At 40.6% G+C, this 16,859-nt stretch overlaps 1 protein-coding gene and 1 long non-coding RNA gene across 3 annotated transcripts in view; one reads left to right on the forward strand and one right to left on the reverse strand.

Annotated features, from left to right (window-relative positions):
* Positions 1 to 16,859, reverse strand: part of LOC105836055 (gamma-aminobutyric acid type B receptor subunit 1) — a 62,244-nt gene that overhangs the window by 39,252 nt on the left and 6,133 nt on the right. For both annotated transcript variants that reach the window (XM_012679823.3, XM_028190345.2), the window contains exon 2: positions 13,713 to 16,066. In XM_012679823.3, the coding sequence (XP_012535277.2) occupies positions 13,713 to 16,013 (2,301 nt within the window). In that variant the 5' untranslated portion in view covers positions 16,014 to 16,066. The remainder of the gene's footprint in view (positions 1 to 13,712; positions 16,067 to 16,859) is intronic.
* Positions 1 to 16,859, forward strand: part of LOC118646994 — a 50,531-nt gene that overhangs the window by 30,177 nt on the left and 3,495 nt on the right. The gene's annotated exons all lie outside the window — the stretch shown is intronic.

Here is a 16,859-nt window from a genome sequence, read left to right on the forward strand (position 1 = left end):
ACGGCCTTTGTAAGAATAATGTTCAGAAAAAACTCTTACAGTCGCATCTTCATGAAATTCCACGTTTCAACGATGCGCATCTGTGGCATCGTATGTTTTCGAGTCTAAGTATATTATAACATTTCTATCGTGAAATGGGAATTTTCATGGAGATATTACAGCGCCGAACGTAACATTTCGTGTTAGTTGTCATCGCAGGATGCTCGCGAACGACAAATAGAATTCCGCGCGTTTCGCGAAAAAAGAAGTAGATATATCTTTACCGCAAACGGGGCCTCTTCGGCATGCCGTTTTCTTATCTACACGGCCGAAAGTCTCTGGGGAATACCTTTATATCCTCCGTTCACTGTATCTGAGCCGAATAAGCCTTTTAGAAACGACAGACAATAAACGTCTACCTAGTCCTCCGAGATCGTCAGTGTATCGACATTCTGAAAATACAATCCGTTCCATCCACCGATAGTTCCGTACGATATCAATGTGCGTCTACATCCGCATGCTTGTGTGTGTGTGTGTGTGTGTGTGTGTGTGTGTGTGTGTGTGTGTGTGTGTGTGTGTGTGTGTGTGTGTGTGTGTGTGTGTGTGCGTGCGTGCGTGTGTAACCACGATAGAGTGTAGGGTGCGCCTAAGTTCACTATCGACCAGAGGCTTTGAGAGTCGAACTGCCTCATGAATGGAGTGTAACCGAGAGAGACAATAGTCGGACGGGACGTTTTGTGCCGCGTATTCTTGCCGAAGGGGCCGGACGTGTAAGACAATGATACATGGAAGTAGCGAGAGAAGACGAGAAGAAGAATAAGGTCGGGACGGGAGAGCGTGAGTGGGCCGTGAATTTCCGGGAGATCGATGCGCTGACCTAGCAGGTGCGCATCCCAGTAGGGGTTGCTGTTGATATCTCTTTCTCATCGGATGCTCGTCATTCGCGCGCGCCGTCTCTCGTTTACATTGCTTTATTCGCGCTCATGAAGATCGCTGACGATGTAATACGAAACGACGCTCGTTCGTCATGAGCCAAGGCCGATAAACTGCTGTCAGTCAGGCGGAATCTGTTCCGGTGGTTAGACATTGCAGAAGAAACAATCGGTAATGCAATCACCCGCTGGCCGGCCGCCAAATCAACTGGAACACTCGTATTGTCCCGCACAATCCATATGTGGTTTCGCGGTTAACGATTTGCATGAATTATGGCGACGTCGACGTTTTTATTTCGCGCGAGAACGGCACGTTTTATATGAAAAGTGGCACAAAGTCAATTATTTAATTATTAAAGACATGTAGATGACTATTGTCGCATGTTTATTCCCCGTGATATCGTAATTCACGCCGGAATATAAAATTGAAGGCCCGTCAAGGCATGTAATTTCTCTGATGTAGGAACGGAGATTGAAAAAGTGGCAGGAAATAGAAAAATCCCGAGGGCGTGAGAGACGCGAGGCGATTGCGAGTGGTTATTTCACTGGCCTTTTACATCCTTATTAGTGCCATCGGTAATGAACGAAGCTGAACGGGGCGACGGTTCAACCGTTCTATTCGAAGATCCCCACCTTCCCCTCGTCCTTTTCACTTGGTTTCTATTCCACCGGTTTTCTCTAAATGAGATTTTTATGAGACAATTTCTCCGAACAAAATTGTTTTACGATCATATCCCAAACGTCAATAAGACAGGAAAATCGAACGGTGAGAACGATAACAATGTAATTTTAAACCTATCAATCAGTGTGTATGTGCCACCGTCCGTGATAGATGCCATGGAAAAACCCCTGTGGAGATATTCGTGTAATGGGCAAATATACAATTTGCCCTTTATCATAGCCTTCGCCTTTTATTTTTTCATCTTTTTCTTTATTCCATCGGCGAAATCAGCCATGTAATATCTTATTTTACGCAATATTATCTGCAGCATTTGTAGATGTAATGTATAAAATGCGTGTCTGGGGAAAGCGGTGGAAAGGGCTAAAACACCCGACGTGATCAACACAAGCAGCTACAGTTGTCACTCCGTACCCGTGGATACCTCGATACACAAAAGGACATCGGTTCTATTTTTGTAACCCGGCGATTCTCAACGCACAGCTGCATTTCGTACCATTGTCTCGTTCTCGTTTTGTTCCAGTATCCGCCTTTTACCGTCCATTATCGCGCATAGATAGTGTACCGTCTGTCAGAAGAAACCGGGGAAAGACTATCTTATCGATGGCGATGCCAATTGGCGCGACAGATGCCTTTTTATCCGGACTTTCGCTGCAAATTGCGAACTATCAGGTTGCCGTTACGTGTAGATGCGCGCGCGCGTGTGTATGTGTGTGTGTGCGTATGTGTGTGTTGTATTCGAGTGCCTTGAAATATGAAAGCAATCTTTGTTCATCGGAAGTATCGCACCACATGAGCGAATATCCACGCAATCTTTGTTATTCGAACCTTTTTATAAACTGCGCCGAAAAGGCTTCCAAGTTTTTTTTATCAGGGACTCATTTTGTTTGTCCATGCGCTTTATTTCTATTTTCATTTGGTGTTTTTAATCATTTTCGAAAGGCACGCAATCTCTCGTGATAGTGACGTTCTACAAAAGAAGGCTTTACTAAACACACATTTGTATATTCGTTTCTATTCACTTCCTATGATTCTGCCGTCACTTCATAAATCGTAAAAATTGTTTACTAACATAAAAAATCATAACCATAATAAATATTTATTAATTCTACTTTATAAAAATCTTTTTAACGTGGTAATCTTGATGTTTAAAAAGATATTTATAAGATCGTTTTATCAGATTTAATATTATTATATTACATACACATTAATAATATATCAATATATATTTGGACGTATCCGTTGGATCTACGATTTATAATGAAAAATATCTTACGATGGTTTTATTTAAGCTCAACATGAAATTTCCCGATACATTCATTCATAAAACGATGTGATCAAAGAGAATATTTTATCGTTCGGCAAGATTAAAATCGGCGAAATTATGTCGATCGCTCAGGATTTACACTGTAACGAGAATCTACGTGAACTTCGATATTTTTGAGATAGATACGCGGTTCCTTACTCAGCGGGAGTCGACATGACCATACGATTTCGCTGGGCAAATCTCTCATTTCAATAAAATTATATTATTGCTGCTAGAAAAGCTTCGAGCAAAGTATTCACGAAAATGCAGAGCGAAAAATATCTTTGTTGCGAACGAGAGATGCAATACCGTCTTATATATTGCGTTTGGCCTACAAAAATTCTGATAAAACTCGAATCTGCGAAATCGTATCATGGTCGATTTACAATTTGACGAGAGTTCGCGAAAGAGACGCTTGACATTTACATCGATCTATGATGTGATCCTTGAAGGAACTTGGAAGACCCCTCGTGGATCATGGGTTGCCCTAAGCAGCAGATTCTTTACTATTCAATCAATATATGCGTGAAAATGCGCGAGCTTTTAAGGATTGAAACGCGGTCAAACGCGATGTCTGACATGAAAAAAATTTTTCCGTTCCTCTTTTTGTCCCTTTTCTCTGCGACAAAGAAAATAATCAGTACTTTAGCTAAATCCCGGGGTTAAGACATCTCGTCGGGATGAAGCTTGAAGAAGTAACATATAATACTAGGATTTAGATAATACCAATGGAGAAATTGCGTTCCTCATAAAGTCGCTGCAACTTTCTTTTTATTATACAAGAAGACGTGAAATATTATTTGTCATTTCATACTTTCTGAGTGTACTGTTTAATTGAAATTACTTGATATTAATTTTTTTCAACAAATAAAGCAAAGTAATAAGAAAGTACGGAAGTATAAGGAAGTTTATTGAATGTTTTCTCATATTTTTATATATTTTTTTAATAGTGTGATGAATTAACGATAGAAATTTTAGACAACTGAATTCTAGAGATTGTTATAAAAAGTTATTATTGAAAATTGCCGCAAATTCTATAATGCGCCATTTTTCCCATTTTTCATTTTTATTTGAAATGAAAATAAGAGAAATTTTGCCGCGATTGAATGTGGAATGCATTTTTACGCTACGTTCTCCTGTCAATTTACTTTCTAGCATCAACAATTGCATCATGCGTCACATTCTTTAAATTTGAAATATTACGATTTTATATATATATATATATATATATATATATATATATATATATATATATATATGTAAAATATATTTGTATACGTGTAATATTAGTTATGAAATGAGTTTCTATTGGTAATATCAATTATATGGATATATGATTTTTACAAAAATCTCTTTCTCTTAAAATTGTGCAGATAAATAATTAACATTTATTTTATATAATAAAAAATTAACCATTGCGACGCCAAGTACGATAAATAAATAACTTTTTTTTTTTTTTAGAAATATATATATTATAATATACATATCGCAATATTATATTCATTACAGATTCAAATTGCACAAACGCATTTGCATTATATATTTATAGTGAACAATTGACTGCATCAGTTGGTATTAAATACAACGTATTCTATACGAATGTAATTAACAAAAACAATCGCCAGTATCGCGTGTAATTAATACTGGAAATGTCGCATGTCAGATTCCACAGAGTTGCAAATTTCGGTTTCAAATGGGCTGTTATTGCCGCAATAATTATAATATATTTATCAACTTAATAACTTTAATAACATTAATATGTTAACTTTAAACTTTAAAGGTATAATATAATTCATACAAATAAGATAATTAAAATTTGCAAGACTTTACCTCAAGATGTACGATAAATTTTCGTTTGCATGATCATGCGTAATATCCGGATTTATTAATAAAACAACTTCCGAGAAAATCTTAATAAAAAGATCACAGATCTGCTCTCTTCAACTAAAATTACATTACTGATAAAACGGTTAATGGTTAAATATATAACCGAGAGAAAGTTAAGAATGTCTGGAAAAGCGAAATATAGTGACAAAGAAATGGCTATAATGATAGTAAAATGTTTTTGCTTGCAAAGGCGATTTCGGGATGATAGGGACTTGTATATTTCGATTTAGATGAAATTGATATCTGTTAGAGGATATCCGTCTTTGATGTTAAATCGGCTCGATACTCATCGGTTGCCTGCAAGGCGGAAATATAAGAGAGGATCCGGGGATTGCGTAGAAAGGGGATTTTCCATCGTTGGATAATAAATGAAGGAGATAGGAACGATAGGTGGACCGTGAGGTAAGCGACCGGGGCGCACGAGACGTACGTAAAAGCGCCAAAAGCGATGCGGTCACACGCGTAATTGTCCTCGGGTTTTCAAATTGGAAGGGAAATCTCGTCGCACTCAAAACGAGCTTTGGCGCCTAGACTTTCTTTGATTGAATTCCACGCCGCTGACTTTTCCGGATTCCACGTCGCTTCTAGAACGTCAGCGATGCGAACTTCAAATCCTTCATCTGCACGCTCGAAAAAAGTTTCTCGCGTATATCCCGTCGGTGACAAAAGTTTTCATGATTTTCACTTGTCGCGAGAATTTACGATACCGCATTCACCGATAAAATTTTATTACTGTTTGAAATTACTAAACGGCGGATTTTGCTAATTAGCGCGATCATTTAAGCATTATTAGTTTCACAGTTAGTTTAAATGACAATCACACACCGATTACACACAGTTACACGCGTTTACTTTATAAAGCGGCCAAAATGAAGCATTAATTGTGGTTTGAAATAGAACGGTAACAAATTCTTACGCAATTAAAATCTTTCGAGAGCGCGAGAAACTTCGCGGGAAGCCTCATTTCCATCACTTTCGTCGATATTGCCGTTGCACGGTCGTCATCAGCACGTCGTCGCCTTAAGGTACAACGACGGAGAATGGGTTGAACGGCAAAGAAACGGTATAAGAACGCAGGTCGTCCGCGTACCATTACTTCGCAAATTTTGCCCCTTTCAGAAGTTGGAGCCCCGTAATACTCCAAGTTATACGGTGCACCCTCGATATCATTGTTGCCGTTAGGTGGCTAATGAGAATTTACAATCCAGCATCCGCTGAACTTCAGCCACCTGCAATTATCGCTTTCCCAAACACGCTAGCGTTTTGTTAATTAAATCATTCACGTTGAAATCTAAAGGAGTCTCGCGGCTTAAGCGACGCCTTCCATCACGTGCATTGTATTTCTTTCCTATTCGACTTTTGAAATTAATGTAACCGCAGACTGGATTTGATGATTTTCGAAATTAATTTCGATTTTTATTTTTGAAACAATGCGTTGTCCAACATTCGTTGATAATCTGTGACTACGGCCATCGCAAGTACTGCAGGATTCATCAATTCTTAACAATTCTCTTCACGGAACACAACATTCAAGAGTTTTAGTTAATCTATTTCTCTAACGGAAACCATTAACTCACTCCGGACCGGACAAATTCGCTACGGACTTGCGATCTGAATGCGAGAGTATCGTAAAACGTGCCGCGATTCCGCATGCGGGACGTGGCACCGATTAGTTTTTAAGTCAGTAATTTGTGACCGGTGCAGCGCGGCAGGGAATTCGCGATTATCGCGCGAGTGGACCCCGGACCACGCGAGGCGGAGTCGGCCGAGAGGTCTTCCATTGTGGGGGGTGCGCCGGGGGATTTTAAGGGGCGCGCTGGGTTTAATGAGTGTTCCGAACGGATCTCGCGCGGACGACGAAGGCGAGGGATATACGACGACCGCCGGCAATTAATCAAAGTTCCTCGCCTCTCCTCGCGGAAATGGTAGGAGGGAAAACTTGCCCTCGTGGCGCTACGACGTGACATCCTCTCCGACCAAACGTGAGCGAGATAATGATTTCCAGTGCGCCGTAACTCTTTCGCGACGGTCACACAAATCCGGCCGAATGCATATCGATAATTCTGCCTTGAATTTAATCCCAGACGCTGTGAGACTCGAGTAAAATCGAGAGTCGTGAGGCAATATAGAACGCCTCCATGTTTTGACGGGAATAAGTTTAAAAATTTTTCAGATATCATTAATGTACACGTGTTCGAGCGGTAGCAAGCGAAGGTGAATACTTTTCTCTCGGGTGCGGGAGTGCACTTTAGACAAATAAATTTCGATGCTTCGTTATTATGTAGTTCGCGACAAGCTCGTTGAAACGGAAAGCGACGTGGAATACATTTGAATAATGGCAATACGATGATATGGATACGCTTTTGGCGTCATCGCGCAAAGAAACGGGGAAGTTCCGTTGAGATATTAATCTTCGAGAAAGTCGCGGCATAGATAGAATATGGGTACGTTTTTTTCCCCTTTTTTGAATCGACAATCGCGGTGACGATGGCGCATATATTTTTCCTGTATATGTTGACTTCGATATAAATTTTCTGTCCGATTTTTCTTCGATATTGAACGCGATGCGTTTTATCACGATGCATGGTATACGTGAGAATTTTGAAAACGGGGAAATTTAATGTCGCGCCTAAACTTGATCGCACATAATCTATACGTCCTTGGGGAACAGAATCAAACAGGTATTTCTGCATGTGTTTGCACGTTGATGTGCACTCATGCTTGTGCACTACGGATTCCTATCGAAGTCGCGAATCGATTATAACGGAATTTCAACGAAAATTCATGCATTCGTACTAGTGAGGAGTGAGAGAAAATTCCGCTGACATTCATTATTACAACGTCGACGGATTTAACATTTTTCGAAAAATATTTTCTCGACATGCGAGCAAAATATTTCGACGTTTATAAACCGCTTTTAATATTATTGACGTTAATAACAAAATAAGTTTTTTTTAAATTGCTACTGTCTAAAATTTGTTAATTTAAATTTTAACTTACAAGTTTATATGTCCTATTAAATATTATAATATTATATATTACACATAAATAAATATTTATATATGTCCTTTATGATAATGTAATACTGGACAGTATTAAATTTGTCAGTATTTAATATTTATTTTAAGTATTAAGCACTGTTGTTTGTACTTTAATATTCAAAATAAGTAATAATTACTGCCCAATTTAATACTGTCCAGTATTATATTTTTATAAGGGATGTATGAAAATAACTATATATATATATATATATATATATATATATATATATATATATATGAGATAATCTTACATGTTTTATTAAATACCATTATTATGACAAATTATAAGATATATTACTTATTTTGTCATTCTTGAAAGCGAGAGCTTTCTGTTCTAGCGAGACATTTTTATCTCCACTGAATGACAACATGATTCAGCAATATGCTGATCTACTCGCATTATCATCGTAAGCAATATCTTGACACGCGAACGTACGTGCATGTAATTATTCAATAGTTTTCAAGAATCTTCGAAACTTTAAAGAGGGGATTGGCAGCGAGGAAGAAGCATTAAATTTGTGAGCGTGGCATTTTTCCTGTCTCTTTGATCTTTTTTTTTGTGCAGAGAACTTACAGTTCTCACGGTTACCTATACGTTGAAACAGAAATCTTTCGCATTGTCGATCTTCACGGAGCCAATTTTCTCTTATCTTTTCATGAAAGAGATGATTCTTCAAGAATTGCCACACTTCATAACGGGAAAGATGAGAGATTTGTGCAGATCGCGAGAGTCTTAGAAAAATATTTTTTCGATAAATAAAGGACTTGAGTCCGAAAGAGATAATTTTGCTTATATTTCCGCTAAAGTAAAGTGCTTCGAACTTTTTGATTCGAACTCTTCAAGTTTTCACCGCAAACACCGTGATATTACTCACCGTTAATTGCACCGTAGGAACAATATAGCGACACATAACGGTGCTTTGATAATGTTGCACAATCAATAATTTATTAGTGTTGCGGTTGCATGCGTTAATAGACGAACTACTCCGTAGTTTCCTCAGGGGTGAATTCGAGCTCCTCCGGTGACCCCGTTAAAAACATTTTTTAAGTAGGTGAAATTTAATTCGTAGCGGCTGGTAGAATTAAATCTTTCAGGAGAATTAATAATTAACTTCTCGCTGACTGCGCGAATGTGTATACCCTGTTCCAGGGTAAAACAATTTTTATCATGTTATGTCACATATACAAGAGAAGGCTAGTAGTTGAGTTTGAAGATGAATACTATAATTTTAATTTCTGTATTTGTTATGTGTGGTTGAGCAACGGATAAAATGTATTAATCTCTCTCTACCAAATTTGTTTAATTTACCGGCTTAAATTCTGTGCTGTCCTGTAAACAGAAAATATTATAAATTCGCAGAAATCCTATTCGCGTGGAAATCCTATTTCTCTCAGTCTCCGCTCGCTTTTCGTGCTTCTATTAAGGCGCAATAATCTCTTTCGGAATAAGTTTAGATTAATTAGTCAAGTTCTCAATAACAAATGTTCCTCATAAATCGCGATTTATATTTTACATTAACGATAAATGTAAGAAATCATACGTCTCAATTAACATGTTATAAATTTTATGTGTCTCGGTGCAATAGAAGATTAAGATAATTTTAAAATTGTAATTAATATCTTTTGAATTTACAATATTTTATCTTTCTGAAAAGAAAGTATTCTCTCGTAAATTCGTTGAACAAATTTATGTCACATTCTATCGACAAGATATGTGTGTACACGAATACACATATCTTTTTTTCGATAATTTTACTTACGTAAAACAGCGTTTTAATCAATTCTCTTGCGAACACGAAAAATATGCGTCTATTTTTGCTACGCATTACTTGCTAGTTTTTTTTATGCGCGCTAATAAATGCGTATTAACTGACTCACTAGGATTTAATTTTTCGAGCCATTTTTACCTACTTCTTTATTCATTTCCGTGAGATTCCAACTTGAGCATAGTCCGCTGATGTTGCGCCGATGTCCTCAAGCGAGTCAGCGTAAAGTTTGATTATTCTTTGTTTTATTCTATGCAGAATCTCTGCGAAACTTTTCTCGCTCGTTCAACACCCCTCGCCCGTTCCGCTATTCCGAAAGCACGAAAAGCCGGTGGTGACTTCTTTCTAGAACTTTTCCCGGTTAAATTATCGATAGCCCGCGGCTGTCCCGGCATTTTCGGCTCTATACAATGACTCGCGACACACATACAGACACGTCCTACATGGTTAAACGCACGCGTGAAAGACATTTATGCGGATGTGCGGAGATGAATTTGCCAGAGACATAAAGGCCACATGGCTCTTTGGGAGTCACGCGTAATGAGACTTGTCCGCGATGGCAGAGCTTTGAGGATGAGAAGTCACGCAAGTTCGAACTTGGGGAACAATTCAAAATTTATGCGCGCTTCCCTGCATAATAATATTACAGCACGAATTCATATTAAGTGAATTATGTCCTTCATTTCTGAAGCGGAGCTTGCCAACGACGTTTGTATCACGCGTATAAAATTGTACAAGCATTCGTATTAATTAATAGACACTTGCGCTTGAACATATGGTATTTTTTTAACTATGCTTTGGTTAAACATCGAGTACATATGAAACAGGCAATACAAACGACATAACGTAGAAAAGGTAAATTATAATAAACTTGCAGATTTTTATATTAAAATTGCGTGCTTTAAAGCTATTAAAAAAATTTGTTTTGAAAGAATCTTGTAAGTCCTCCCCTTTAATGAAAGAGACTTGAAAGTTCCGTCAGTTCTTAAACTCAGATCTCAACAGAGTATTTAATGCTCTGTTAAAATTGCGCACGTCATTCGGCTTTGTATAATGATGTCTTAACGATGGTACGTTATGAAATTTTAAAAGGATAAAGCTTACCTTTTCGCGCGTGATTACAAACGTCAATGAGGATTTTGAGAAAGGCGAACAGCCTCTCTCATCGAATTAATCTTTTATGTTACGTCAGTTTCTCTCTGATGAGTTACAAACTCACTCTCCCGTTCGAAAGTGTTCGATAATTGTAAAATGTGTGACGATAACGACGTATGTACGCACGTTCATAAATTTATAATAATAATATCATAAAATTTAGACTCACATTGCAGGTACTACTCGAACTCGACAGGTATTATAAGTACTGGCGACTGTCGCTCCATTAAATAAATGCCGCGTATGCGTAAAACTATTTAGAATTTAATGTTGCGGAGGCGTACCACAGTGTGAACTTTCAAACGCGCTGTAATTCTCGGCTCTTTGCTTTCATCCGAATGCGAACGAAACAAAACGTGTATTTAATCGCTCAGCGTTCGTGACCAAACCGCAATTCGTTACCACCACTCGCTCTCCCCCTTTAGGGTAAAACGCGAGGTCAGTTCGTTTCGTAAGCTGCACTCGGTATGCACATTCGCTGGTGCATTCGCCAATTCGGTTTGAAATCTGCCCAAATTTCAGGTGACCATCGGAGTGGAATTGTGCCGGAACGATTAACGAAACTGGGAACGAGATTTCTCTTTTTTTTTGTTTTTTTTTGTCGCGTCGTAATGGCATCAGATCTTGCAGTAGATCATTTCGACAAGAAGCGGCGAATTCCATGTTTTTCAAACAGACATCTAATCCCCAAGTTCCATGTATCAAGGTAATCTTAAAGTATTTTAGCAACGAAGAGGGTCATAGAAGTTGACAGAATTATAAAAATTCTACCTTTCGACGAACATGAAGAACATGCATTCATATGTGTGCATGACATTACTCCTTGCGCATCATATGTGTTATGCGTGTATGTGTATGTATCGAAGTGACATCAAGGAGTCGGAGATCTCACTTGATGTGCTAATTTTGCCATTTTCTAGCGACGGTCGTGGTGCAAAGCGCGTGTAGAAATGTAAATTACATATAATAGAAGTGAGGTGGGAAGATAAAACTGGAAAAAAAAGGATCTCCTGCCTGTTTGGCGATCTCGCTCCATTACTAGAGCAAACAGGATCATTTAATGTATTATAATGTAAAGAAGAGTTTTAATTAGACATTTTACATTTTTGTTTAGTATATATTTGCACGAATTAACGAGCGGGGAATCGATCGAGTTAATATCTGGTGATCACTTGTATTGAAATGATTCTGCACCGCTCATCTGAGAAACATGAAGAATTTGCATTTTGCCGGTTTTATATTGTTCTTTTAAGCGGCTTTTATCGGCGTGGGTTTGTGTAACTGAAGGCCAGAAACGAGAACCGATCACCGTCATTAAATTTCAAAGCGCAACGTGAACGGGCGAAGAGTATTTCGTATGCGCGAGAAGCACCGCAAACTGTTGGAACGCGTATGTATGGTAGTTAGGACGCGCTGCCAGAAGATATTCAAAGCTGTTTCGAGGCGAGGCATCTGACAGCGGTTTCGGCTTGTCGCCGGAGGACCATGCAACATTGTCGCGCAGACAGAGAATTTGCGAGCTGTAGAGAGATTAGCAGTGATTTGAGAGGCGTTTAGACAGGACACCGGAAGCTTAGAGGCTTAAAAATTATGGAATTCAAGATTAATTGAGCGCTTTCTGTCCTCAAATGTAAGATAAATTATTTATCTCACGCCTCGTCGGTATGTTGACGCGGTATACCTTTCTTCCTGACTTCCCGCCTTTCCATCCTCCTCTTTTCTCTTGTGCCTCTTACATTATGCAAATCTGCACAGTGTTTCCTTATATCGCGTATTACACGGCGTTCTCGTGATAGCGTCAAAGTAATCGCGCGCGAAGACCTTGCATATCTCATCATACGTCTCGCGTAAGCGCATTATAATACAATGCCTCGCACAAACTCGCGGAACTATTTTTCACGGGTTATAATAGGAGGAGTTCCAAGCGATATTTATGCCTAGTTAACTCTCCAACGAGGCCCGATTGCCGCAGGATTGATGGATCGCCGTAGAAAAAAAAGAGATCGATAGAAGTTATGCTCAGTGTATATTTTGCAGACTTGACTAGTCGAGAAGGTAATACAATTTCCGTTGAAATTGTCATTGGCTCTGTGAGCTTAACGTCACTCGTGTAACGAGATAATCAGTGACGTCAATCGTCATCATCTATGTGGATTCCTCAATTTTTCGGCGCGCGTACCATTTCTAAAGAGCTTAAACGGTAACGAGAAGACGGGTGCGGGCGGCAGACGGAAGCTTTGCTGTCAATAAACTATAAATTTCAAGCTGGAAGCTCCGAGAATTCCGCGCAACGTGTTAGTGACAACTGAGAGAATCGGAGAAATTCGCACGGACTTTAATTCTCGCTTTTGTCTTATCTCGTCTATTTTGTCAGTAAAATAAACGAAGTAAAAATACTGTACATAATTTTAAAACTTCTCAGATATGTAGGTATACACATAGGAAAGGATAAGCGGCCGATCGTAACTTTATAGTCTGCGTCTTTTATCGCGTTGTTATTTCAATGCGGTTTTATTGATCGATGAAACAAAATAGAAGCAAGTATAACTGGAATTTTTCAATATTTACCGAAGAAAATGTATGCAATAAGATTCATACTTAGATCGCTTTTCAATAACTTCTTGCTAACTGCGATTCGAGATAGACTTGAATAGATTTGGGACAGTATTAGTAATCGGACACGGAAATCAATTGTGAGCAAGGACCGGTAATGATGCGGAAGTGCGGAATTGTTTTAAACAGAAACCAGCGTTCATTTGCCTTGCATTAATTCGCCTTTCCATTATGTACTTTTTATCTCGAACCTGCATACCGTTGGCGCATTTCTCAACTTATCCAAAGTTACTGTGTAAGAAGAGCTCCTAATTGTATTGTTATCTAATTATTGTTGAAACGCGTTTTCTCCTTTTTTTGCGTGATAAATGATAAGTAACAGCGATATTGAATTTCGCTAGCTGGTTAACTCACCCTGGTATCGTTGTAAATGAGGCGCAGACGAAAGCGCTTTAAGATATCCAACTCGTTGACACGCTCGACCGCCAATTTGGCCGCTTGAAGCTCACTGGCACCTTCCGGTCTTGGTACCGCCCCGTATGTCATCTCAAAGAGACCCAAGATAGTTATATTCATCTTCTCTGTCGGTTTCGCACTTGATACAGTTACATCGATTTCCGCTCCGCTGTCGGAATTGTTGCGCGTCGCGTTCTCGAACTCACTGTCCGCGACGTTCGAAGTCACCGTGAGTCTTTCGTCAGAGTTCGACTTGGTGCCCGAGAAAACCGACAAACGCTCATCCGGTACGTCGGTGCCGGGCAGCCACGATTCGCCATGAGTATTATTCCGTTCCTCGTCGATCTCTGTCGTCTCTTCGCTCCTATTGTCCATCTCGTCCAGCTTGTCTATGACGCCGTCGGAACCGTCGTTCGTTTTGCGATGAGGCGCATCTCTGCTGGGACTCTTCGGCAGGTCGAGAAGCACGGTACTCGGGTACCATGTAGATGTTTCTTCAAGTATGTCCTCCTTATGCGGACCGAAGTGCCGCCTGTCAAACTTTTCGACTTGCGACGACACCGACGGCGACTTGTGATGATTGATTTTTACGGGAAATTTCTGAGAACCCTCGAAGCCGGTGAAAGGCGCTTCGCTGTCGACATTGATGTCGTCGGTATAGCTGTCATTGCCAGCTGTTGTCGATACCTCGTCTATTTGCGCAAACCGATCCTCGTCCTCGTATCCTCGATCCTCGTCAAACTCCTCCGCTTCGCCGAAGTTCTTTATTCTAATCACCGAATCGTCATCGCTCGACTTAGAGCACGCGACGTTACGACAATTCGCAGGGCGGATTTCCTCTCCGTCGAGATCCAAGGAGCCGTCGACGTATTCCGAGTCGTTGGACGTTCGATTCTCGATTTCCGAAATTCCGTCGAGTTCGACCTGGTTCTGAATCGAGATGGTGCGACTAACATCGTCGAAGTCATCGGCAACTGCGACTGCATTGACGTTTGAATCGTTCGCGTTCGCATTCGTGAACTCATTACGAACGTCATTTATTGCGATATCGGCGCTCTCGTGAAGCCAGTCGGCCGAGTTCTCGGTTCTGCGCTTACCGCCGCTTCGATAATCAAGCGAGTGGATATTGCGACGGTCCAAATGAGTTTGCCTCGCGGCCCAGGTGCCGATGATCCCGCGATCGCTTCGATCAGCCGCGAGATCGTCGCTACGCTCCGCAGCAACGTCAATACCGCGCTCGCTCGGTCGGCTTGAGGCCTCGCCGCCGCGCGAACTTCGATGATCGACCGAATAACCACTCGCGCGTTTATTCGCGCGATTAACGGAAGTTTCGGCGAATAAATTATCGGGGTTCAGACCTACTACTCGTTCCGCTTCGGAACTGAGTCCATTACGAAACTGAGTCTCTTGTCGTCGACTTCTCGCCGCCTCCGTCGGATGACTGACACTCGGAGCCACGCGCGAATGCAACCGATCGATCGGAAGTTCCATTAGTGCGTCCTCGGCATCGCGATCGCGAGCGGGGCTGTTCCCGGGAAGATTGCTGGCACTTCGGCTAGATCCGTCTAAAATAATCAAGCTTGCTTCATTATCACTATCGCGAAATTGGACTTCGTTCACAGCCTGATTCACAGTGTAATAAGGAGTAAGTTGTGGCGTTGGCACATCGCGTTGCTTCTTGACCAGATTGCTCAGCCAATTCTTCGCCGAACTTTCCTCACGCTGCCTCATACTTCGAAAATTGATTCCGTCACGAACTTGGCGACTCTTCGCGGAATCACTTAATCGATCGTCAGATTTTCGTTTCGGATAATTACTCGTAGATCCAGAATGCACTTGATCGCTACTCGCGACGATATCATCGCCGAGGTAAGCTCGTTTGGTTATTGACGGACTGGATTCATCGCGGTCCCTTTGAAGTTTCGGCGAATCACCAAGATGATCGTCACTGGCCACGTCGCTAACACTTTGACCAGCCATGCCTGAAGCTTCGTTTTCGCGTCGTATCCATTCCGGGATCACTCTGGGAGCGTCGAGGTCCCTCCGCTCCGAGTATCTCTGTGCTTCGACGTAACTGGGAAGCGCGTTCAGGTCACGGGGGTTCTGGGGCCTAGCCTTCTCGTCGCACGATAAGCCTGTGCAGAGAGAAGTAAGACCGAGAAGGAGAAGGGTCAGGCAGTGCCGTGCCTGGAGGGCTTCGGAGGAAGAGAACAACAGGAGGAGACGAGAGAAATGCCACCGCGTGCGGACGCGCGTCATAATCAGTCGTCGATTCTGTGACGACTCGAGGCGCTCTTCCGGTTCCTCCTCATCTGCAAAAGAAGAGATGGTATTACGTGAGAAACTTGATCCGAATCGCGAGACACATGTGTGTCAAATCGATGGCACGCGTTATAAGCGTCATATTGTAAGCACAGCTGGGAATAAGAGGCTTTTCACGAGCAATCAATTTTTATCAGATTCTATATTTTCACGCAATCTCTTTATTTATGAATTCCCTTAATGTCATGTGTAATATAAATCATTTTTTTGCAAGTATTTCCCCTTCGGCAATATCATCGAACGCAATAGATTTAAAGTGATAAATGTTCTTCCCGTATATGCGGAATCGATATCGAGCTCAATAGTTTTTATTATGTTCTTTTTCTCTATCTCCGAGATCGAAAAAGTACTTGCGGATAAATCAGGTAACTCGCCATACAGACAAGTAACTCGCAAAACTATCTGAGCCTTTCGGTGTTTATAGGCGAAAAGTTTATTCACTTTCGTTACAGATACAGCTCTCCACTCAGCATCAAAAGCTTCCCGTACATTTCGCGTAAAAGAAGTTTACTCGTTTTTCTGCAAAGGTATTTTACATTTAAGCCGCATTTCACAAACTCTCATCTAAGACCCCTTTTCGCGATAAGGATTGCACGTGTACACAATACACCCTAATTATGGTTTATCAGGATACAGGCGATCGCAATAAAGCCCGTGTAATTGAAAAATAAATAAAGTAATCTGCTAATGGAAATATTCATACGTAAATTCCCGATTGGCTAACCTGGATATCGCCGGGCTGATTTTACACTTGGAAGATTCGATGTTCTCAATTCCAAATAT

Source organism: Monomorium pharaonis, chromosome 8 (assembly GCF_013373865.1).
Source record: "Monomorium pharaonis isolate MP-MQ-018 chromosome 8, ASM1337386v2, whole genome shotgun sequence".
Lineage (NCBI taxonomy): Eukaryota > Metazoa > Arthropoda > Insecta > Hymenoptera > Formicidae > Monomorium > Monomorium pharaonis.